This window comes from Lichenostomus cassidix, chromosome 2 (genome assembly GCF_008360975.1).
Source record: "Lichenostomus cassidix isolate B80296 chromosome 2, HeHo_3.0, whole genome shotgun sequence".
NCBI lineage: Eukaryota > Metazoa > Chordata > Aves > Passeriformes > Meliphagidae > Lichenostomus > Lichenostomus cassidix.
In genome coordinates, this window is record NC_139482.1 from 118135492 (window position 1) to 118160719 (window position 25228).

Consider the following 25228-nt stretch of genomic DNA (forward strand, 5'->3'; position numbering starts at 1 on the left):
CAGTTGAAGGTTTACTTCTCACAAGCATCTTTATCTTAAGTAACTTTTTTAGGGTGATGCGTGAAGTAAATCTGCAGAATCAGATTAAGTAATCTGCAGAATCATGTTCATTCTTTTTCAGAAAATAAATGTCAGCTATTTTTTTGAAGTCAAGAATTACAGTGTAAGAATGAATGTCACAGCATTCTCACAGTTTGCTGCCAATAAAAGAGTAGGGCATTTCCTGTGAGACGTAGTTACATCTTCCTTCTGTGTTTCCCAGTACCCTCGGGATCACTGAAACTGGCAGAGTATTTTTAAATTGCAATTTAGTTTTGAAATGGTGACATTTATGAATCACGTGGCAATTTAGACATGCCTCAAAGAAAAAGTGTGAATATTAAGGTGGACTGAACAGCAGATGTTGTTTTTGTAAATTTCTTTAAATGTTTTGTTCCAAGTAACAAATTTGTAAATCTCTTTGTGTGCAGATGCCTGATTCCTCTGCTGCAGGCTGCTGAAATTGACGTTATTGACAATTTCCCAGCTACTATTAGTGGCGGAAAAACAAGAATGTCCTTTTCACAGAAGAGCCGCTGGGACCTGCAAGATCTGTGGCTCAGGGGCAGCCCCTTGGTGGTTTGTGCAATTACAGGCCTGGGCCACCTCACTCAGAATGGCTCAGAATTTACAAGCATGGTGTGTGTCCAAATCTGCTGTTAAGGGACAGGGTTATAATGCCATGTTGACTCAGTGTGCAGCATGTAAACTTGATCTTTGGTTAGAGCTCTAGCTTCTTTGAGCTGCAGGGTTCCAGCTCCTTGGAAATTCCCAGGCGTTTACTGTGAGAGCAAATGCTGACTGTAGGTTCCAGCATCACCATCTCTGAGGAAAACCTGCCAAAATCATTGCTACAGGGTAAAAAAGTTGGTGTAAATCTGTGCTGTACTAGGTAGATATATAGGAGCCTGGTATTTTTTTAAATTAGATGTGCTTAAACTTAATGATGTAGTACTTTTGAATATAGCTGAAAGATGGACGTCTGGACATTAGTCATCCACTGTTAGTGCAAAGACAGTTGTTGCTGAAATATGTTTGGTTGTGTTCAACTAGAAAAGATCCTAGCATGAATCCTGTTTGAAATACAGAGCAGGTAACACGAAAGTTATCTTTGTCAGCTCAGAATTGTTTTTCCTAAAAGAAGGAATGGGCATCTGGGATATTTTTGGTGATCATCAAAGTACATTTTTGTTTTCAGTGATCCAGGACAGTTGTGCAATTCTGAAAAAGTTTGTGCTCTTTTCACCTCTAGAGAGGCATTGCTTAACTAACAGTATGGCAAATACTTCTATCTGTGGTTTTACATATTTTAACAGGATGGGCTCTGGGCTATTGTCCTTTTGCATGCTTGGTTAACAAAATGAGCTGAAATTCAGAGAATAAATAGTGCTGGTACCCCTTAGGCCTTGTATAATTTCTTAAAGGCAGTCCGCCCTATGCCAAATGAATGGCTCTTGGCTGTGAAATAGATAATGTTTTCTTGGTGTAATCAGGCTGCATGAAAGAGAAAGCTGCCAGCATTTACAAAATCATTTAATACCCAGAATGGTTCTGACACAATTGTGAAGGCAAGGCAAAATTACATTTCTTTACTATAATTTTTGTCACAGCATAAAATTTCTGAGAGTTTGGAAGTTACACTTTGACCCTCAGTGCTGTAATGTTGCATTTATGCAGCACTTCAAGTAACTTCTATATGAAGATTAGTTATGATCATGATTAGGAGAATTCAAGAACCTATAATCATGTTTGGTGTTTCATTGTAAATAGTTCAATTCTTTTTTTGTTTGCTTATTAAACTCCCTTGATTCATAAATTTTGTCAGTGTGTATCAGAACTCTTTTTTTTTTGTGCACCTGCCATACAAAGAATAGTCGAGAAAATGTTTTCTGTAGCGTTACTAGCATCATTTTTGTGGTAGGTAAAATAACAGTTTTGTGTCTGCTGGTATGGAATGTCCCAGTGTCATTAATTCACATTGAATATCTTTGAATAAATACCTTTATCTGAAAAATCATGGAGCCCAGCACCTGTTTATTAACCACCATCTTGTCTAGTAAAAATAGAAAATACCCTTTTTTAAAGTAAGTGCTTATTTTACATTAAAACTAAAACCAATTGAATTTATTACAACATTTGTTTCAAAGAGTATGACTAATTTTAAAAAATCTTATTTAAACTTTTTTATTAATTTACCTTTGCAGTTTGGTTTATTTTTAGTTAGCTGGTTACCAGGTTCAGTTCTGGGAAAGAAGACCTAAGAGAAGTTTCCATATAAATATTTCACAACTTCTCATAAGAAATGTATTGTTAGGATGTGAGCTATAACATTGCTTCTGAGCAATGTCTCAAACATTAAATATTTACCTACTGCTTCTCTTTCTCTCAATATTTAGTAAACCAACTATCTGAGTATGAAGGATTTTTCTCTGCTTTTGAAAGTAGAGTGTTCATAGTAATGCCCAGTTTATTTTTCTCCTTAGAAAGCTACAAAAACGGGACAGTTCTAATGACTAGGCTTGAGTACAACTTTCTTTTTGAGTGTGTGTAATTATGATTCTATGAAGGTCTTGGCAAAATGTTGGCTAGTAGATACTAGTAGGGATGACTTACTTGCACTTTCATAAAAAACCTTTGCCAGAACCTCACACAAAAGGATACTAAGGAGATAAAGTAGTCATAAAGTGAAAAATAAAGTTCTGTCATGGATTGAAATCTGCTCATGTGGCAAAATAATAGTAATTAATAAATACATGATGCATTTTAGTATTTATTATTTTAGCAATCTAGTAGCAGTGAGTACCTCCATTAGAATGTTATAGTTTAATGGGAGGAAGGTGATAAGTGATATTTACAACCTTACAGTAGAATATCCAAGATGGTCAGGGCAAAACACAAGTGAAGAATTTTCTAAAAATGAACAATAGTATATTAGCTGTCTTTTGTGGTTGAGAAATGTCCATTAACAGATTAGAAAAAATGATTTGTCCTACTGCTACAATCTTCAGACAGCTAAATTAACATGAATGATTGTGATGATGTGATTGCAGGCCCAGAACAGCTGTGAACATAAAAAGGAGCCAGATACCTTTGACTCATGCTGTTAGGTCAAAATAATAACAATGTCTGTGCTGGATATCCTCTTTGACCTCTTTCAAGTGTCTTTTAGTTATCCCTGTGTGTATCCAGCGAGCTGTCCTGGTTTGGTGTAAAGCCATTCTGTTCTAGGCACCCTCATCTCAGAGCAGCTATAGCGGGAGGGGGGAAGGACATTGCAAAATGTGAGTGGGAAGCAGCTGAGGACAGACACAAGTTGAAGAGTTTTATAGATAGCAGTTTAGAGAAGGAATGAAAAATGGCACGCAAAATCATTAGCGTGTTTAAATTGGTTCTTGTTTGGCTTCTGACAGACTTGCCACAGGAGATTGTTGGCTGGAGTTGTTGCCACCCTCAGCCATCTGCCTTGCCCTGCACCTTTAATAGATATAGGAGCCCTCAAGGCAGAGACATCTGATCTGCTTGTAAATCAGCTTGTGAATCACTGTTGATTTCAGCCCAGTGCATTAAGGAAAGCTGTTTCTGCCTAGGAGAGTAGCATTTTCTGGCGGAGGAGGGAGAGATGGTTTCTCCTGGTAGCAACATCAGGCAGGGTGAATCTTCCAGAAACCTCATATATTTGGTATTTCAAGGACTAAAGCTTACTACTAACTACTGAAAGCTGATAAAAAGGAAAATGTTTGTTTTACACAGAGTTTATTTCAGTGGGGATAATGTTTGCAGTAAAACAAGTGATATTAGCCTGATGTAATCCAGTACTGATCTCCCCTGTACATCATTTTTCACTCTGTAAGTTTTCAGCCTCTGTTTTCTAGTGCGACTGGTTTTGTGTGGACTTAGATGATTTTGTAATGTGTACCACTCTGTCTTTGAGTTCTAGCCTTTTTAAATCTTCTGTCAAATTTCAACTGAAACTGACAGTTCTCTAATCCAGGAAATTTCCCCCAATTCCCTGGAAATTGGTGTCTGGCTAGAAGACAATCTCATTAGTACTATCCTGAAGCTTCAGTACAAGGTAAAGAGTTACCACTGCAGATTGATCACTATTATGGCTCTGAATCAAACAAAGCATCTGCTGACTTGCTGAAGCATTTTGGGACAAGCTGTTTGAGTTAATGAAGGAGACGAAAAGAAGAAAGATGGGCAGAATTACTAGGGAGAGGATACTCTAAGAAATATAGAGGGAAACAGCTGATATTAGCGTGAAGGAATTATTGAGATGTAACACAAATCTCTGAGAATTTAAGATTCATTAGGTTTGCTGCTTACACAGTAACTAACTCTACCTTTTTTGTGTGTTTTAATTTCCCTACCAGACTGAATTTTAATTTTATTGTATGTTGCAAGATGTGTGCTTTTACCGTTGAACATGATACCAAGTGCAATGCTGAATTTAAAAATTAGAAGATAAATGTAATTGTAAATGCTGCAAGCAGCAAATAATATGCAAAACAGTGAATAACATGGAAAAATGCAAATTTACTTGTTAAGCTACCTGTATTTACTTGGAAACAGAGTATTAAACTTATACTAAAAGGCTGTTGCTTGGCCAGACATTCTTTTTATAGTGTATTGCATGTGAAGAGCTTCTGAGAGTGTTCTATTTTGTAAAATTAAATGGGAGTGGAATAGTGGTTATAATTGCTAAAATCAAAAAAGAGGACAGAGAAAGAATAAACAGGGAGAAGAAAGAACAGAGTGAAGTAAATGATAATTTATAGCTAAGTACAAAAGGAACAAATGTGATTTTTCAGACTGGTAGCTCCTCTGATATTTGCCAAACTCAAAATGCAATTTGAAAAGCCTTAATAAAAATTAGAAGAGAGTGAGATTGAAAGCAAAGAAGTAAATAACAACGCTTCAACACAGGTCTTCAGCCCCCCTAAAATTTCAAGTATTCCATTTGTCTGCTTTGATTGCTGTCTTAAGCAATTTCAGGATAAAATTTCCATCAGGTAAAATTATGACTACTGCAGTAAATGCCATGACTGCCCTGCAAACAAAGGATAGCTTAAAACACTCCAAGTCAGATACCACTACAAGTGCCATCTTTTGTAAGTGTAAGCCACTTTGAGCAGACCAAGATCTCATTAGCCTTTGCTGTGGTTCACAGGGTCACTGTGTACACAATACCTTGGGTTTGCAAGTTCACTGTAGTAATTGCAGTGCACCTGCTAACATCAAAAGTAGTGCTGCTACTGCTCCTGTTCTTACATTTTCTTTAATGACCCAGCATTCATGAGGACATGATTCTTTGTGTGTGAATATACTGGCAGTAGGTATTATTATATCTAGGACATTTTGACTGTTAATGTGTCAATTGTGAAGATGGGGCAAAATGTAGTGAAGGCTGTACTTCAAGAGAGGTGGCAGGCTGGAAGTCTGTGGAGGCTGAAAAGAATTCAGGATATGGAAAATTCACCAACAGAACAATTATTGATAAATCAGGAGTAATCATCAGTTTATAACATCACAAGATAGGAGTTCTGGGAAATAAATTAAAAAATAACTTAAAGGAGCTTTTCTACTGAAGGCTGTCATCAGTTTTCACAAATAGCTACTGGATCCTGTGCATAATTAGTGAGGACTAGAGGGTGAGGGAGAGACAAGTACAGTAAGAATACCCTAACAGGTCTATTAAAAAAAAGTGTGGCTGTGGGCAAAGATGAAGCAAGAAAGAAGAAATATGCTAGATTTAAATACAAGGATACAAGTTTTCTTTGATATTCAATAATTTGAAGTCAATGGAGTTGTAAAAATTAGAAGTAAAGATTGTATGCAATCTTTATTTAGAGTCCTTTCCTTATTTCACTTTTTTTTTCCTTCAGTAGGGAGTGTTGGTTTAATCTAAATATCAAATTTTGAAGCAAATTTGTCTTATAACCTTTTGCTTTTGAGTTGTGAAAGTTTTGACAGTTTCTGTATGTTTCTCTGTACTTAACTACTACTGCAATGATCTCAAGATAATACATACAATATTTTTGCATAAACTAAATCCAAAGCAAGAGCTGTTAAAGTAAAATTTTTAAAAATAAATTAAAATCCTAAATTAAAATTAAATCCTAAAATTAATTTATAATATCTACCAAATATTTTCTCAAATTGTAGCCAATAGAATTTCAGTTTCCTTGTTTTCCAAGAAAAATAAAAAATATATTTAAAGGTGGCTTAGTATTGCTATTTTCTATTAAGATGCTTCCTGGTGGTATCTTCTGTTTTAACTTCAATAACAAGCCATTACTCTGCTTTAACTAGTTTTATATCATCAGACACTGAGTTGAAAACAAATATTAAGCTGTGTTTTAAAATTAGCTTTTCTGATTGCCTGTTTAAGAGGGTCCATGTCTGAACAAAAACCACCACAGAAGACGCTGATGAGTGAGTTGGAGCTGAACCCAAAATCAACGCAGCAAGAAAGAGATAACCTTCAGAGAGAGGAGCTCCTTAGCCCTTCTCCTTGTGGGCTACACAAACACTGCTGCTGGCATAAGGATGGGACAAGTCAGTCAGCTGACACGGGGACAAGCAGGTCTGACTCTTCCAGAGGCAGCACAGATTTAGTTTAGCTTAAACTGATTCTGAAACTTCTCCTGGAGTCATTGTGATCTTTGAACAGTAAGTGGCACAGGGAGCACACTTGCAAGAGTTAAGTCCTGGCTCCACTGCAGTAAAATATGAGTTTGGCCACCGATGAACATAAAGCCAAGGTTTAGCAGAGAAGGAGTGTAATCATGGGAGGAGAGACAGTGAGTCACCTTTGGAAGAATATCTCCAAGTGAGGATGGAAATGGTTGGCAAAACATTGAGATACTGAGCAGCTGAAAAAGAAATTAAAATTTATTAGGTTTTGTGTGTATGTATGTGATATTAAATGCGTAAAGTGTGTACGTTCCTGGACTAAACAGTAGAGGTTACAGTGTGTCTTTGTGACAGAAGGAGTTTTGAACACAATGGTTTCATTTATTGGCTTACTGTTTTCTGGGTTATATTGATGTAGCCCAAATTTCTTCTCTGTAAAGAAACAGTATATCTTTGAAGTATCCAATAATGAAGGAGTAAAATAGAAATGAGAAGAATTATAGTCGTTCCATTGTTTTTAATTCTCTTCAGACAAACTTTAAAGTCCTGGGAATAATTAAATAGAAATAAATATGCAAATAAAAGAATTTGTCAGTTTTGATTTTTAACCAGATGCAAAGAGAGACAAATCCAATTGTGTCTTCAAAAAGGTTTCTCCCTTTATTTTATTAAAATCAGAAGTTATAAAGAGATTGTTTTATTTTCAATATGACACAAATGAAAACTTTAAAAGGTGGCATAAATGAAACTACAAAAGTACAGCATTGTTCTTAAAGGCATAGTTCTATAATGATAGTAACATATCTGTCCTTTTCAACAAAAATAAACAGCATACTTTCTTTTTGTCCAAAACATTCCTACATTAGTGCAGACTTTAAAAATATTATTGAGTTTAATATTTTCTTATTTTTGAAACTATAAATGCTAACATTGATGTATGAAAGTAATGTTGCATGTAATCCTTTCTTAGTCTTCCTTCAGGTTTCTTCTGATGAGTAATTTCAGCTTCAAAATTGTTCAGACAATTATTGTCCAGTAGGCTAGAAAAAGTAACATTTGTATTGTATTAAAAAAGGCATTTATTGTTTATAAATAATTATTACAAACCATTAGTTATGGTTATGTGAAATGCAAATTTCACTAATTTTATTCTTGGATGTAATTTGTTTCTAACTAAACTGAAAACATGAAGCTTTGAGACTGAGAAGATAAGCCATGCTTGCCGTGTGCATATATTACTGTTTTCATGTAGATATACTCCTCTTGTTGCATGTAGATTTCAGAGCACCTGAAGGCAAATCAGCTTGTTTCTTGCACAAAGCATAAGAGAAGTGGTGCATGTCCTGCACATACCTTACACAGAACTTACCATTCACTGTAGTCCTTTCCTGTTATTATATAAGGAAGTAACTGAACATTCGTTTCCTACTTCAAACATCAAACAGTGAACCAAAGTTCTCATTTCTCTCCTACCCATAAAGAATACAGTAATTCCTAATTAATGCTTGCTTTAATGGAATTGTTTCCTCTTGCTCACCTGCCTCTATCGCTAAAGATTACTTTGGCATGTCACAGGCGAATGCTTTTTCTTGACATATGGATTACTCTAATTTTTATTTAGGATATTCAGAAGCTGAGTGAATCATTGTCATTTTTACATATACAAAGGAACTTCATGTATAATTTAATTCCTGTTTCTGACTCTCAGTCAGCTACTTAGTGTATAAATGACTAAAGGCAAATGTGAGTTAATGTCTGTGGAGAGACAGTTCCTCAGAATGTCACAGATTTAATTATTCAATCACTATCACCTAACTGCAGAAGTACTCTAAGTAGTGTTTCGGATAGAGGAGACTTGTCAAGGTGTCTGACAATAGTTTCCAGACCTTTTTCTCCATTTGGCTGTAGGGGGAAATTTATCCACGTGGGGGATTTTATTAAATAGTTTTCATGCTTACTTGGATGTCCTTAGAGGGATAGAAAAATCTTTTGACATATTTGAATATTTCTGAGAGGAACTCGTTTTCCTGATGCTTTTCAGGAAATGGGTAGCAACTGGGTTATGTCAGTCACAAATAATTAGGCTGAATTTATCATTGTGGGGTTTTTTTATGAATATTCACACAATGATTTGATAAAAACAATATTTTTTGGCGGGGGGGGGTGGGAAGTTTGTGCTAAATATATGTCTGGTTACCAGGGGCAAAATAGTATTAAGGTCTCACAGAGAAGTAGTTATTTTTTTGTCTTTGAATAATAATTTTCTATTTATGTGTTCAAAAACATTGGTGAAACAGCTTGAATAATATATTTGCTTAAGGAACCTAAACTCTTCTGTTAAAACTTCCAAATTCTATAGATATTGTAATTATACCACCAGTGACTTGGGAATTGTCTTTCTGATAGCCTGTTCTTAACAATTTGTTTGGCTTATATGGGTTTGATTTCTTTTTATTAGACATAATTTATAATTTTTAAATGAACAACAGTTTGGCAATAATTCATGTTATATTGAATCTTCACATAGAGAAAAGCTCCATAAGAATTAATCATACATGGGATTTTCAGTGGTGTGTTGGGAAGTTGTGTCAGCTGCTGTGGGTGCTTGCTCAGGGTGCATTTTGAAATGGTTCTCAGCTTCTTAAACTTCTTAACCAGACTGTTTTGAAGTGCTCATCTGAGAAGGAACTTTGATTTATATAGATAATTGGAAAAGTCTTGGGAGCTGAAGAAAGTGTTTCTGTGGATATGCTGAAGCATTGTCAGATGGTACAAACTGTTTCGTGTGTTTTGGGAAACTTAAGGGGTGTTAAATTTGGAGGAATGTGCTTTAATTGATATGACATAATTATATGAATGATCAAATGTATGTGTACACTAGTTTCAGAATAATATGTGTATGTGTAACATGGGAATTGATAAATGATTGAGTTTTGAAAATTTCTTTGAGCTTATGGATCACCTTTCTAATTTGTGTTAATTTTCAAAGTAGCAAGACTTATCCATTTAGTCTGCATTCACTTAAAAAACCCCAACTTTCTACATCTGTATCATAATGTCAGAAATAATTTAATTCATGCACGTTACCATATTTCAAGAATTTTGAAACACATGAAGAAAAGGTGATGAGAAGGTAAAACACTGCATTGAAAATAAGCCTAACAGTCTTAGCCTGCTTCTCATGTTCAAGCTTATTTCCAAGTTCAATCATAATTCGATTTTATCAGCTTGGCATTGCTCAGTTAAATAAGAGAAAAACTTGGTATATGTAATACTTTAGAAGAAAATGAAAATCGTATCTTTAATGTGTAACACATAGTATTATGTATTGTATGTTGGTAATATATTGGGAATGTTTTTCTGAAGATATATCTGAATATTCTGATAGAATCTCAGTTTTGAGAACTTTTATTCTGTATCTTGAGAGAAGCAAAATTGCACTAAATTTTAAGGTTGCTAAAGCAGCAGTGGTGAGTTGCAGATGGAGTATCATTTTGCTAATGTTAAAATGAGATCTTGTTTGCTTTTGTTACTGATACTTTGATAAACATATTCACATTCTGACTTGTTAGTGATACCTAAATATCAGATTCTTTTACCCCTTAAGGTTATGGATCTGGGAGAAGGGCTGAGTCTATTTGAATATGAAAGTTTGTTTTCACTGAAGAAGGTGGTCCTACTTCCTCCTCTGTTCCTTCAGGCAGAGCCATATGCTCCTGTTGTTTCCTTTAGATGGATCTTAATGCTTATATTGAACCTCAGTGGGCCAGTGGAACTCTGCAACTCTACCAACCCACGTGCAGAAGGTCCCAACAAAAATACAGTATTTTTTCATAGTCAGGTAAGAATCCTGCCAGTCAGATAAGAATAAAGCACTGATATCACTGGGAATGATAGAAAGGAGTAAGAGCACAGGAATTGGTAGGACTTAATCACTGGAAACAAGCTGTTGGAATAGAGAACTGCATCCTTAGTGACTGCAGGTTAGCACCTTGGACTTTGATCTCATTCATCCACCATTTAAACTAACAGAATGTCAGGGCCGGTGAGCTTTGCTGGTGTGCCTGAAGATTCAAAACCACAAATTACCTGGTTTTTTTGTGTTGACCTAACTTTCTTCTTGGTGCAGTGCTACCTGTTTCATTTTTCTTGAAGTAGATCTTGTCTGCTGTCTATTATTGAAGATGCTTTCAATTTAAGCTTCTTCATTTTTTGGTTGTGGTTTCTTTTGTTTTGTTTCTTTTTTTTAACTTTCTCTGTTCTTCCTGTTAATATGGTTTGTACTGTGACTTTGTCTTTAGTTCATTATTAGGTTTTCTATCAGTCAAACTGCTTGCAGTCTAGAAAATTAGTACAGATGGTTCATTTTGAGAAAGAAAAAGTAACTTGTCTTCTGTGATACAATGTAGTCTTTTCTGCTGCCTCCATCCAGCATAGAATGATTGTGCTTCATAGTGTTTTGTGTTTCTTTCATCCTTGTTTTTGCAAAACTCTTAGAGGAACATTTGATATCTGATGTTAAATGGGCTTTCTATTCTAGGATCTCTGATTCCCTCTTAGTCAGTGATAGAGTAGGTAGAGTGATTAGCCTGCAGTTTTTATCCTCCACAAGAGAATGACATACAGTGACTACCAGGGAATGTGGTCCACATTCTGTTCCACTGTGTGGACTCCAATGGTAAAAACATGTCAACATCCACCTGAGTTTCCCAGCCCTCATATTGAGAAGATAAAGCCGAAAAAGGGACAAACGCAGTACTTTGGATAAATATTCAGTCTGTGGAGTCATGGAAAATTCTACTCAAGTTCAATGATTATGATTAACCTTAGTATGTCTTGACAAGTGGAATTGTCAGGTAAAATTTTCTAATTCATATATAAGATGGTTTTGATCTTCTGAAATGAGATATTCTAAAGAAATGTGTTGTTCATATCCAGAAGATAAAGCAGTGTTGAGTAAAAGCAAACGTATCTCTATGATGTTTAAGACATTAGGCTTGAGCTAACATTGTGTGACCTAACATGCTGCAATGCCTGATTTATTTACAGGCAATAATCTTGCCCCACAATATTCAATGAAAGTGTAGCAAGCAAATGTATTATATGTACCACAAGACTGTTTTCCATTTCAGCCAGATCTCTGTCTTGCATTGCAGTATGCATGCACAAGCATTGCAGCAAAACCAAAAACCTGATTTTCTCTTTTCCAAATCAAAAGCATGAGCAAACATAACCCAACAGTGCACTGAACTCATAGGTTGCACAAAGCAATCTAATAGGATAAACACCACCTATACAACATCTCCAGCTGCACATGGTTTTCAGTAATCTAAACTTCCTTTAAAAACCATTTAATTCTCTTTAGTAAAAAAAAAAAAAAAATGGAAAACTGTGTGGTATATTTGAAACTTTATTGCATGATTAATCTATTGGATGTGTGGAATGGTTTTGACATACCTGCTAGTTTATCTGCTTGACCCAACTGGGGAGATAAAATTTTATTTAAATTTTTTTTCTATCGTCTTTGGAAAGATGTCAGTGGTATGAATTTAATCAATGAGTGAGGAAGAGCATGTACTGTCAGCTGTGATGCCATTGGTATGCTGATGGTATCCAGCTCAGTGTCTGCTTCTTGCAGTGTAGACAGTGCAGTCTTCCAGATGTCCCAGTGTCTGGCCAAAATAGGGATAGTGATACAAAACAGATGGTCTTGTCTCAGGACAAAGAAGAGTTGATGCAAGCTGATAGAGGGATGGGATGGGGCTGGAAGAAATAGCAGAGACTCAGTCATTGGATGCCTTGAATACTCTTTCTTATCCTGGATTCATGGTTAGCAGAGGTAAAAAGGAGAGGTGTTGTCTGTTTGCAGTTTGGCAGAAGTTTGAAGAGCAGTAGAAAAGATCCACAGCATGTTTCTTCTAGTTTTTTTATCTAAGAGGATTGGTGATTATCATAGAGTTACTTACGTGTTGCTGTCTCAGTCTGGACTTTAATGCACCTAAGAGCTCACTAGGAAATTTCACATACAGCGTATGAAGTATCCGTTGGTAAATGTGCCTGTGCACACAGAGAGTTTAGAGATTTCATTGCTTTATCCCTGTCTGCCCAAACTGTTCAATCTAAAATCACTCATGTATGAGTCCCTAAATTAACTGGAACTTTTCTAGCGTAACTGCTTGGTCTGCAACCAGGTGTAATAGTGCCTGACTGAAAGGCACTTTTTCAAAAATGGGAGATGTGTAGTTTATCAGCAGAAGATTTAAGCTGTATAATAGGCATCTTGCTTCTTAGTGTGTTTCTCTCTTCATGAACAAAATTCTCAGAAGGACAAGTAAAATATTTGGAATTAGATCATTTTAATTAAAAAAAGGAAGAATTTGGGGAAATAGAGCTGTTTGTACTATAGGAATTCTTGATGTGTGCATGTTTGTGAAAGAGAGCATACAGGTGCTCTAATAACTGGCACTCCAGAAATGCTTGGACTAACTGTTTTTAAAAAAAAACTTGGAATGTTCAGTGTTACTGGAAATGTTTGGCATAAGATTATTTGTAGTTTTTATGCTTTGCCTCAACTTTTGTTTTAAAAAAAGATGCATGAATTTCCACTGGCCTCTCAACAACCTAGCTAGGATTAATCCAGCCAAGGGACTGGTGGAGTAACTTAAGTGGATACAAAGAAATATGAATGTGGCCCCACAAAAGTTGATTCATAAAATGCTAAACAGGTTAATATTTTCTCTCATTGGCTGAAAATGCGCTGTAGTTACTCTCTGTTTAGTGAGTTATATTGAACTAATGAATTCATCTTAACTCACTTTTCTAAAACTCCATAGAAACAGCATGCAAATTATCAGTTTAACTCAAAATAGACTTAATAAAGAGAAACGTAAGCAATAATGTAATGTGAAGTTCAGTATTACAGATATATATTGTAACACACATCTGTACTACGTTAACCAAATACACTTCAAAAATATTATGGCTGTCTCCTCTTTGTTAAAAAATAAAAACCCCAAACTGAAACCTTTTAAATATACATTCTTTCCTAATGCTTTGAAATTTTTGTTATGATTGAAGAAAAACTTACAGATTTAAACATGGCTTTTTGTATTATTATGAAAAGGCTTTTTTGGTGGTTTTTGCTAAGAATGCAGAGTTGAACTGTGGCCTGAATTGCCCATAAATATAGTGGTTGCGGGAATGAGTGACATCAGCATTGGAGCTGATTAAAAATATTGATCAAAATTTGCTTTTAATTTTAAAGCTGCTTTATTTAAAGCTAAAGTGCAAAAAAGAAAAGCTTTGCCAAGTGGAAACATTAAAAGACATTCCTTTAGATGCCCTCTGAAGTCCAAAACTTCTGGTGGTTTTGAGTACTTTCTTGTTATGACCTGTTTGAGGTTCTGTATTATTACAGTGCAAGCACTGATGTACAGTTATGGTAATTGCAGTAATGCGTTGTAGAATGTGATGTAGCAAGTGAAATATTCTAAATAATATTTTATTGTATATAGAGAAGTAATTAACATGCTCTAAACAATACTAGATTCCTATTATTGAGAAAATGAACTTCTTGAAATAATTCTTAGCACTGAATGAAACTTCCTAGATTAGCTTAGACCTATGAGTTTGAAATCACTACTGGTAAGGAGCAACAACAGTTATTTAGTCAGTTATTGTTGCTGAATTGGTGGGTGAGCAATGGTTATTTGGTTATATTAGATCCTTGGATTAGCAGTAGGGGAATGATAAGAGGGCATGGTGCCAGTTCTTTTCAACTGTGGTTAAGTACTTTCTCATTTACATAAAATGAGAGCGGAATGTTGCATGCAGTCAGTGGTTTGGGCAGTTGAGATATTCAAGATTTGTGCTTTAAACTTCATCTGTCTAATTTGGAGCAAGGCTCTGAAGCCCCTGCACTGCATCTTAGAGATGGACTCATCCCCTAAGTCAGTGTTCCATCAGCCTTGCCTGCAAGTTATTTGTTTTCAGTCATAAACAAATATCACACCTTGAAGAAAAAGAGAGAATAAGCAGGACCCCTGTGGGCCAGTGCTTCCTGTAGTTTTCTAAGAAACTGAAGTGTGCTTTAATGAAACTGTAACTTCTTTATCAGAAAAGGCTACCTCCTGTGTTAATTCCAGTCCAAGCTTTGTGAAAATAGAAAAAGGGAGAAACTGAAGAAAGATTCCTCTCACTTTTGCTGATTAAAACTGAGAACTCGAATCAGTGATTCATTGTGTGTTTCAATACCTGCAAACAATGCTCCTGTCCCTACTCCCATGTTGGTTTTGTGGTTTTTAGACTGTGGAGTGAGATTCTGCTAGATTGGCTCTGACAGCTGATACAGGTAGAGGTGGATGTGCATACTCAAGGACTCAGCAGCATCATGTTTCAGTTGGGTTTGTGTGCATCCATCAGTAAAAGGACAAATGTTTAGGGAATTTATTGTGAACTTGAGGTGCTTAAGTAAGATGTCTTCAGAACATTGTGTTCAAAAACCTAAGATACATCTAATGAGTGAAAGTATCTTGGTGTATTTAGAATAATATTTGTATCAAAAGTCCATCACATGGGTTTGAACTAGGAGAAATTCTGGCATTTGAAGATATTTATGGGAAGACATATTAGAACATGCGTGCCACACTAACAGCATTGTCTGCTCCATGACATTGAAGAAACAGAATGAAATGTCCTGTAGTTAGTGTACTGCAGACGATAACTCCAGTTTTGCATCTGTTGAAGCACGTGTTTCACATATCATTTTCAGGAGTGGAACATCAAATGTTCTAAGTTAATCGTTCTTCCTTGTCTGGAAGCCCAATTCCTGCTTGCTTCAATATTTCTTTAGGATTTATGATGGTATTTTTATTGGAATCTCTTGATATTTGACAAGATAATTTATCTAAACCAAAGAGTATTAGTTAACATAAGACACATAAAAGTAAGACATATAAAGCCACTTAGATTCCTGGAACACGTGCAAAACTTCTATGGGCAGTAGGATTTTGTTGATTTGAATTTTTTTGTTGTTTCTTTGTTTGGTCTGGTGTTGTTTGTATTTTGGAGGTTTTTTTGATTGGTTGGGTTTTTTTTGTTTGGGTGGGGTTTCTTTTTGTTGTTGGTTTCTTGTTGGTTTTTTTTTGTTGTTGTTGTTGTTTTTGTTTGCTTTTATTTGAATGAGATTAGTAGAGCATATTAAGAGTTTGTGCTTCAGCCAACAGGCCTTGACAAATCAATGCTATATACAAGCAATGCATCAATGTCTGTCAAAATGTAAGACCACTACCTTGAGAAATTCATTGCTTCAAAGAAAGAGGCATTATTTTACTTGTGCACCAGAATTGCCTGGTGGCCTGCAAGAATAGAAATCAGAATTCATTATCTGAATTTTTACTCTCATATGAAAACATTTAATGCTTTTCTTAGTATTAGACTGAGCAGACAAACTGAGCTGTCATAGATTTTTTCCAGCTTAGAACCTTATATTTCTTTTAGTACTTCTGGGAAATTACTACATATTTAATAATGGAGGAAGGAGACAAAAGTGACTGGATCATATAAAACAATAGAACACGTGATCTAATTACATGAGCCTTCTGTACAACTAAGCTTTCACTGTATTTTATAGGGGTTTTGCATAAGAAGAGCTCTGTTCTTAAAGTGAATGGTGTGCAAGTCTTGTAAGTGTTTGTAAGATGATTCCACACCCTGTCATCCCAAGACAATAAGCAATCTTGCACGGTTTCTAGAATACTTGGCATTAGTGCCCCTTTCCCCATCCCTTCCTCCCAAAAAAGAAAGGAAGTAAATAATTGTGAACAATGTCCTATTTAAAAACATGACGTTGTTATTGTGCTATATTCTTGTCTAGTTGAAATAGATACCTTTTTTTCCCCTTCCCTTTTTGATGAAAGCTTTCTATAAAAAAACCAAAAAAATCACAAAGAATTAAGCTTAGTGCAGCATTATTATTAATGTAGAAGAAATTTGGTTCTGTGCTATAATGTATTACACTTGTGATCTTTATCTCACTTTCAAATGTTTTTGTCTATTTTTATGGCAAAGCATAAAAATTTGAGCTGTGTGAATTTATTTTGGTAAATTGCTTATTTGAGAAAAATGTAAGGTACTTTTTGCTTGGTTTGCAGGTAATTTTTTTTAACCACATGAATATATTTAATGGAAATTACTGTAGGGCCAGGGCTGGGTCTTCACATACCCTATTCATATAAAGAATAGCAGACAGTGAACATTAAATCAAAGAAATACTGTGCACAGTCATGCATTAAAATAATAAACTTTTATTAGCATAAATTAAATGGTTTCATTTATGGGAACTTCCAGCCTTTTACTGTGCAAAGATAGATAACAATTTTCTAAGGATTTGAGAAGTTTCACCGTATTCTTGTCTTTCATGACACAAGCAGTCACCACCTGGCTTTTCTTTCTCTCTTTTCTCAGTGAATTACCTTATTGCTGCTCAATAAAATCATGTAGCCGCTCAGCTGTATCATCACTGGTTGGTCTAGAAAAGAATACAAAGAAAGAGAAAAGATTCAGTGTCCAGACCCTGTAACTGAGTTGACTTATCAATGAAATCCTATTTCCTAAGACTGGTTCTTTCCGAAGTTACGTAGATGCATCTGAGCCTTTGGAGCTCTTATTTTTTTTTTTCAACCTTAAAATACACCATTACATTAATTGATTTTATTTATTTTAATAACTTTCTTATTTGTGATCAAATATTTTTCTGCAAAGCACACATGAATTATTGAACAATATATACACACAGAGTTTAGTGCTAAAATTCCTGTATGATTTATTGTTTTTATTGCTGCTGGGTTTTGGTTTTTTGTTGTTTTTTAATTAAAGGCTTGCAATAATGAATGTGTTCGATAAACTTGCTTACAAACTCAGAAATCCCCATACAAAGTTAGGGGTATTGCAAACCAGGTAGCTTCTCAACGCCCAGTTGCTTTAGTGAGAAAAAAGTTCAGTATCTGCACTGTAAATCTGAGGTATCCAGAACAGACTGAAATCATTCCATGTTGGTGCAGAGGTGCAGATACCAAATTAAATCAAATGCTACAGTTGTTTTTTGGATTTGGTAAGTGGAGTTATACTTCTCTGTTTATTTGTGTTATTAATAGCTTTTTGTAGCTTGCCATGGACAAATTCCATCCAATGTTGAATTAGATCAATGAAAATTCCTTCAGAAAAATTAGCAATTATATATTATGTAGGTTTTGGTATTTTAGATCTGAATTTTGTATGCACATTACTGCTATTGGTCTGACAGCATGTGACCATAAATCAATGCAGCATACTATTTCATACATTACAAGTATTCTGCCTACTTTTCTGTTGGCTAAATCTGTAGGTAACTCATGAGTCCACATTTCTTGCACAAAGTTTGTTAATTTGCTCTTGAGACAAAAATGCTGGTAATTGACTAAAAATGACAAAAAGGCATTGGTTTGGTATGCAAATTCAAATGTAAAAGGTATGATGGAGGGCAGCCTATGCCATTGCTCTGTTGAAACAGTCATCAGAGAGCCAAAAGTTAATCAAGCAGAGAACAGTTGAAAACCTTATTTAAAGAAATCACATCTGCTTAGTGGGAAAAAAACCTGAGGCATATGCTTCAATTTCTTTTAAGCTGCAATTTATCCAGTGGTTTACATCTGTTAAAAAATATTGAACTTTTCACACCTCTTTAAAGCACAATTAAACTGTATTTACTTTTAATACATAATGTGTTCCAAATATGTAATACCTTTTCTGAAATGACTCATAGATGATTGATTTCATAGCTCTGTATCATATACCTTCCAGGTCCTTTGAATTAGTTTGTGTATTAACCATCCATGAAATTTAAAGGAAAAGGTGTTGAAATAGTGTAAAATGATGCCAGAAACTTCAGTGTAGTTGTCAATTTATATCAAGGCAACAAATTGGCTGGAGGGGAGTGTGGAGTAGAGTTTTCTTAAGCAGTAAAATAAAACATTACAGAGAAGAAAATCTAGTTCAAGGACTTCGGTCACAAAATTTTAATTTAAGTTTAGCCTAGCTGTTATTTAATGTTGCTTATTAAAATGAGTGTCTCCTCAAAAGAGTGTTAGCATGGCATAATCCCAACAATCTGACCACACTGCCCCAAGACTGAAGCACAGTGGTAAGAATAGGGTCTATGAAGTATAGAGGACAACCAAAGTATTTCAAGTAAAAATTTGGGGGGTTGTATCTCTTTTTTTTTTTTTTTTTTGTGTGTGTATGAAAACCTGCTTGGTTCTCCACTGTGTGGCTATGACTGCTTGTGTGTTTTAAATTCTAATTGAACATTGCCTCCTCTGATTTTAAAGTTCTCTGTGACTTTTCTTCATCTGATGTTGGGATTTAAAATCTGTCTTTTTGTACTTCCTGCTTCACTCAGATCCTTTAACATTAGGTTTCTTTTGTAAATGCAAATATGTGAAAGTACATGTGTATGCAATATCTGAAAGACACTTTAATTAGATGGTGACATACTGTGTACCATCAGTCAGTACATGGCATGGTTACATGGTCACTACATGGTCATTTAATAGAAGCTGGCCAGTGCTTTGCTTGTTTACATTTCAGCTAGAGACTAATCAAGTTACAAACAACTGAAAATTTGGCTTCATAGATACATGAGGCATAGAGAACTTGCCTATTTTGTGTTAGTAAAAAATACAGAGATTAATCTCTAAAGGATGTCCTGACTGTAAACCAAGAGAATTCATTTGCAGTCCAGCTGAGCTACGCTATTGCAGTGTGACCTTGGGAAAAAAATTCTCTGAGACCCTTTGCTGTATCCCTTCAAAATGTGAATGATTTTACAGTAGTTGAAAATTCAGTTATTATTATGAGTTGCCCATATTACAGTAATATGGTAGATTTGAGTATGCACATTGTGAGCCCTTTCAATGTGATATATGTATCCATTTCACATTTTCTGGGTGTAGCAGAACACTTTTATTTTAGCAATATTTTTTTCATTCCTAAGTGAATAGGTGATGAAAAAAACACAGGGGAGTAGCATGCACTCAAAACATTATTTTTGTCTTCAATATGTCTGGTGTCAAATAAAGCTAATGGACAGCATCTTTTGATGACAAGTTTTTTTAAAAATGAACCAGATAAACTTTTTAAAAATATGCAGCATTGTTTGATGTGGAATTGATAATATTATTCAAGGAACCCCTTGTAAGGGGGTGATAATATATAAAAGTAAAAATGCTCTCAAATGTCTTTTCCTATTAGTATGCAAGTAACTGTGTGTTCTTCCTGATTTTTAGGCAGTTCCATTTTTTAGTGGTTGTGCAGGTTAACCTCCTTTTTTGCTACAGTATTTAATCATGTGTTCATCCCATCTTTCTGTCTTGTTTCAGAGGATCTTGATGATCTCAGAATGGAAGGAGTAACAAGTGTGATGTCTTCTGGGAGCAAATTCAATCAAACTCGAAGTGCTCATACGGCTGAGCCTCAAGCAAAGGTCACATTGAATATATGTGCAAGATGTGCCAGGTAAAATCAAAACAAAACCAGATCATGCTAACCAATACATTCTTTTTCCCGGGTTTTTGGCTGTGTATTGTGCTCATGGGCCAGGTGATGACCTCTCCTGTGCTAAAGAAAAAATAATTGCTTAGCTACTGGCTACCCTATGACCTTTGGCATTTGAATTGTGCAATTTATGTTTATGCTTGATATGTCTCATCAACAATGAATCAAAGAACATAGTTGGTCTTCGGCCTTACTTCACAGCTTGAAACTATTTTAAGCCCTTCTGTCTCTGAATTTCATTAGTTATTTGAGCTTCTGTGGTTTTTCAGGGGATGAATCAGGGAATTTAAGGGTTCAAATCCAATTTCAAAAGCACCTGTATAAATGGAGATTTAGTTGCACAGGTGCAGTTCAGGATTTCAAATAGTTGCTTCTTAGCACTTTATAATCTCATTCTGTTTCACCTCTGAGAAATAATATAATCAGGTTGAACCCCTTTTGGTTTTGACAGCTGGAAATAATTTTTGCATTTACAGTATGAAGGCAAAATAAACAGGTTGGTATTCCTATAGCTTAGTCAACTCGAGAATGCAACACTAACAGAAACCCTTAAATTTCCTGCATGAATTCTTCTATGTAGACAAAAGCTCATTTGGAGAAAGGATTTAAGCCTGTTTAAATGACAAAACTAGCCTTCTCACCCTTCTGTTAATGGTTCAGATTAACAAGAACAATACAGAGGCATGCCAATTTTATCTGCCTGCCTTTGCCAATGGCTGCTCTATTGTGTAGTTTGAGAGCGGATTAGCCGCTTGTAAATAAAAAGCAACCTGTGGTGAAATTAAGTCAAAAGTTTGGCCATATGCCACCCTCCTTTTTTCTACTTTTTCCCCCCGTTTTGCTCATAAATTACTATTTTCCAAAGCACTTATGTAGACAGAGGGGCTTCAAGACATTTTCTGATGCTCTGGAAGCATAACTACAGGCATACTGAATCACTCGTGCAATAGCATGTCTTTAGCAGGGTTGTGGAGCCTCAGGGAACTTCAGCTCACAGTACTGTCAGAGCAGCAGTGACTGGATGGCCTTGTAATTCTAGAGTTTTGCTTGTCAGCAGTATGGCCTTATGCTTTAACAAAAGAGCAAATATGCTAGTCATGGGATCCTTCCCAATTCATACAAACAAATTGCTTATGTTGTAAAATGTTTCCAAACAACTACCTATATGAAAATGTGGCACATTTTTTCGCCTGCTATCCGTTGTCCATGGATTAACAAGTAGAAAGGTGAGGAATATAGAATCCTTAAGTTTTCTAAATGGTCGTTCTGACCTTACATAACATCTTTTATGGATTATTATGAAGGTTAATTAAATTTTGAATTCCCTAAAGTAGCTGCTAACAGCAGGTGCCAAGATACTATATATTCTCTCAATCCTGCACACCAGGGAAAAAACGGCTCAGATCTTGAGCCAAACCTAGCAACTTTAGCTATTGCTATTGTTCTTTAGCTGCCTGTAATAAACGGTTCTGCCATTTAAAATATGAGCTGGGAGAGAAAAATCTCACAAAATCCCCTTTGTCACTTCACTTATCAGAGAATGCAAAACAGTGCTTTATTGTGCCTATACACCTTCATTAATTTCTCTACCATGTTTAAGGAAGTCAGTGAGGAACTGGATGATACCTACATGATTGTGATTCTTTTCACTCTTGTTGCAATTTAGCAGTTTCTTTAAACTTTAGAGGAATTAAAAAAATACACCATCTCATCAGGAGCAAGGGAAGTTAAAAGAGACAAATGGGTATTTCTGTTGTATTCAGTAGTGAGGAAACTAGCATTTTTTCTTCAAGGTGATGAAGTCTATCCACTCTTTTTGAGCATTCTTTTCTTCTTAGTCAGGACACCTTTCCTCTCTTCAAGACAGTTATTAGTGCAATTAGCTGTCTCTTTGGTACCTTCACAGGGTTTTGGTCTGGAGCCTTCTTGCAGCAGCTAAAGTAGTGGGTACAAAGAGTTGCATGGAATAAATGACTTCAAAGATATGAAGACAGTTATTTTCCCTGTTTGGTTTCAAGGGCAATTAGATTTTCTGTTAGTGATATAGCCATTGAAAATACTGTGCTATAAAACTAGAGTCTGAGTATTTGAATCATCTCACTGACTTAGTTTCTCAGTGTTGGCATTTGTTTCCATTTTTATGACGAAGGCTAATATTTAATGGAAGGTCATAATGCAGAACCTATTAATGTATTAATTTGTTTTAGAAATTATATTTTTATGTTTCCATATTCTGTTTTCTAAGTAGTCTTGTGTGCTGTACAGTATATACATATATATATACAAAAATATATATATATACTATGTGATTTGATTATAGACATGTTTGAATACATTTGAAAAAGAAGTCAATATGAGTTGTTATGCATGATTTTGGTTACAATTAAATAGGTATCTTTCCTCTTAATATTACTCATTTTTCAGTAGTACAAAGTGATTTGAAATGAATTGAGCTATTAATGGCAGTGGTGTTATGTAGATAATAGGGCTTGTCAAGTCAGATTACCAAATTAGGTTTGCTGAAGGTATTTTGGCTGCCATTAGGAGAAATATGACATTTTACTTGAAATTTAATTGGCAAAGTTCCAAATATTAGGAAACATGCTTCCTGGCTCAGACAAAATGTTGAATCTTACTCATGCATTTGCATAATTGATTTCTTTCACCTTGCTGTATTTTTTTTTAAATACTTTGCTCTGATTACTCTCCAGTCAATTAACCTGCTATGACACCTCCATCAGAAGTTTCCCTGCTTCCTTGGGTATATTGGAGCTTTTCTGAGAGAGGTTTATTTTAACAATTGAAGTTTTTCAGTACTAGCTTTATTTAATTTATCCTAATATTTTGTATCTCACTTGGAAAGGACAAATATTCTTATTGAAGTTCCACCCTACTTCTTCATTAAAATAGTGTTTAAGTTTTTGGCCCTCCTGCTTCTGGGATTATATTTTCTTACTGTAGATCATTAGCACTCCCTCATTATTTGTGAATTAGAGTGAACAGGTCTGTGGCTATATGTAGGTTACCTTTGTCTGAGAAGAGTGCTGGTTTCATTTTGTATGCCAAATAAAAACCACCTGCATTAGGGTGCAGCTATATGTCATATTTCTGTGGCTTCTGGAGCTTCCCACAATGAGAGCACAGTGACTTGTGAGAAGAATGGGCTAAACCAATGGTTTACTCCATGCTGAGATACTTGTGATCAGACTTCATTTAGCTCCAGTTTAGCTCCTTCCCTTTGTACCACTCAAAAAAGGAATGCCAAATGGAAGTGACTATAATTAGAGATAAAAACCAACTGTGTTACAAGGCAAACTAAATCCAGTTTATATTGTGGGGGAAACCTGCAATGGTATTGAGGCGCCAGATTTGGGAAAATATTCTCACTTGCCCAAAGTCTTTTAGACAAAAGTACAAACTTGTCTGTGAATCATAAGAAATGAGATTCAGAATTGACATAATTTGAACTAGAATAAAATTCCCAAACTTGTAACTTTTTTTAGAAACTGACGTTTAACCTGCAATCATGATAATTTTACCAATCATCTTCAAATACTAAATAGGTAGATAGTTATAACAAACCAGGCCAGTAGTTCTTTAAAAGGTTCAGTTCACCACCCAGACATCTAGGAGATAAAAATGGGGAATTCTTTCAAGCTATTACACCAAACTAGTTTTTACAGCTTATCATTTAAAAGACTAAAAAAATCTCCCCAAAACAACCGAAAAACCCTCCCCAAACCCCCCAAAAAACCAACATCCCCTGCAAAAAAAAACCCCAGAGTGAGATCAGAAATTAAAGGAAGGGTTAATTCTACTGGAGTATAAATTAGTTTGTAGTCTGGCGTATAACTGTAAGAAACAGAGAGCTTACTGTTTTCTGTGTAGATGTTTCACACACGATGAGCGAAATGCAGATGGATAACAGCTTTAAGAGGTTTTTGAAATGGGGAAGTAGCTACGAGAACAATGTTATTCCCATAGCTGCTCTTGGACTACAGGGCAAGTTAAGTAGCATATTAAGTCATCTGAATAAAGGGGTGACATCATTCACAAGGTGGAACAAAACAAGGTTTATAGATACAGAAAAAAGGCTACAAAAAACCCCCACCCTGTATTTGGAAGGTTTGCTTTTTTCTATTTAGCCTGAAAAATTAGCAAGGACACTTCTAGTAAAAGGGATCTGGATTTAGATTATTTGAGCAAAATTGCTGTAATAATTCTTTCTTTGTCTAAGGGCACAGTTGGTCTGACTGACTTATAAAATAGACTGACTCGTTCTGTAACATGTTTTTGTGAATCCTTTCTCACATACAGGCAAAACCAAATGAATTTCAGGTTTTGCCAATGAATCATAAGACATCTTCACACATTAGCAAAACTTGTATGGGTTAAATAGAGATTTAAATAGCAATTTGTAAAAGCCAAACAACACTTCCATATTTCTCGTATGTATTGTGACTTGCACATTGAGTGTTTTGCAAGAATTTAATCAACCATAAGGTAAAAGATAATATTAATGTACTATTGAATGAATTACAGGGGGTTTTCTTTTTCTTTTTATCTTTTTTTTTTTTTTAAGGACCACCCATTAGCCTTGTATGCCCACTGCCATGCTCAAAAGTTAAATCTTGTTCTTGTGGAGTCTTGCCAATGCATTCCTGAAAGTAAGAAGCTTTTTGTTTTTAATAGTGCAAGGGCTGCATTCATTCTTTTTAACATCAATAGAATACAAAAAAGGGGTTGCATGTGATTAAAAAAGAAATGGGATTATAGAAAACATACTGTGCCACAAGCTTGAAGGCGTCTGAACAAGAATGTTGGAAAGGAGCACTAGTCGCATACAAATGTGTGTTTGAGATGCGAAGTTTTAGTTGATATTTTAAAATTAGCTAAAGCTAAAAGGACAGTGTAGCAAGGCCTTTTAACATATTAAAGGAATCCAAAATATAGGTATAAGCAA

General features: G+C 35.3%; 1 protein-coding gene across 5 annotated transcripts in view; it reads left to right on the plus strand.

Moving 5' to 3' along the window:
* Positions 1 to 25228, plus strand: part of C2H8orf34 (chromosome 2 C8orf34 homolog) — a 179368-nt gene that overhangs the window by 74390 nt on the left and 79750 nt on the right. For all 5 annotated transcript variants that reach the window (XR_014850140.1, XM_085052990.1, XM_085052993.1 and 2 more), the window contains one exon: positions 20091 to 20226. Coding sequence is in view for 4 of the 5 variants with exons in the window: in XM_085052990.1 (XP_084909116.1) it covers positions 20091 to 20226 (136 nt within the window). In the remaining variant the exon portion in view is untranslated. The remainder of the gene's footprint in view (positions 1 to 20090; positions 20227 to 25228) is intronic.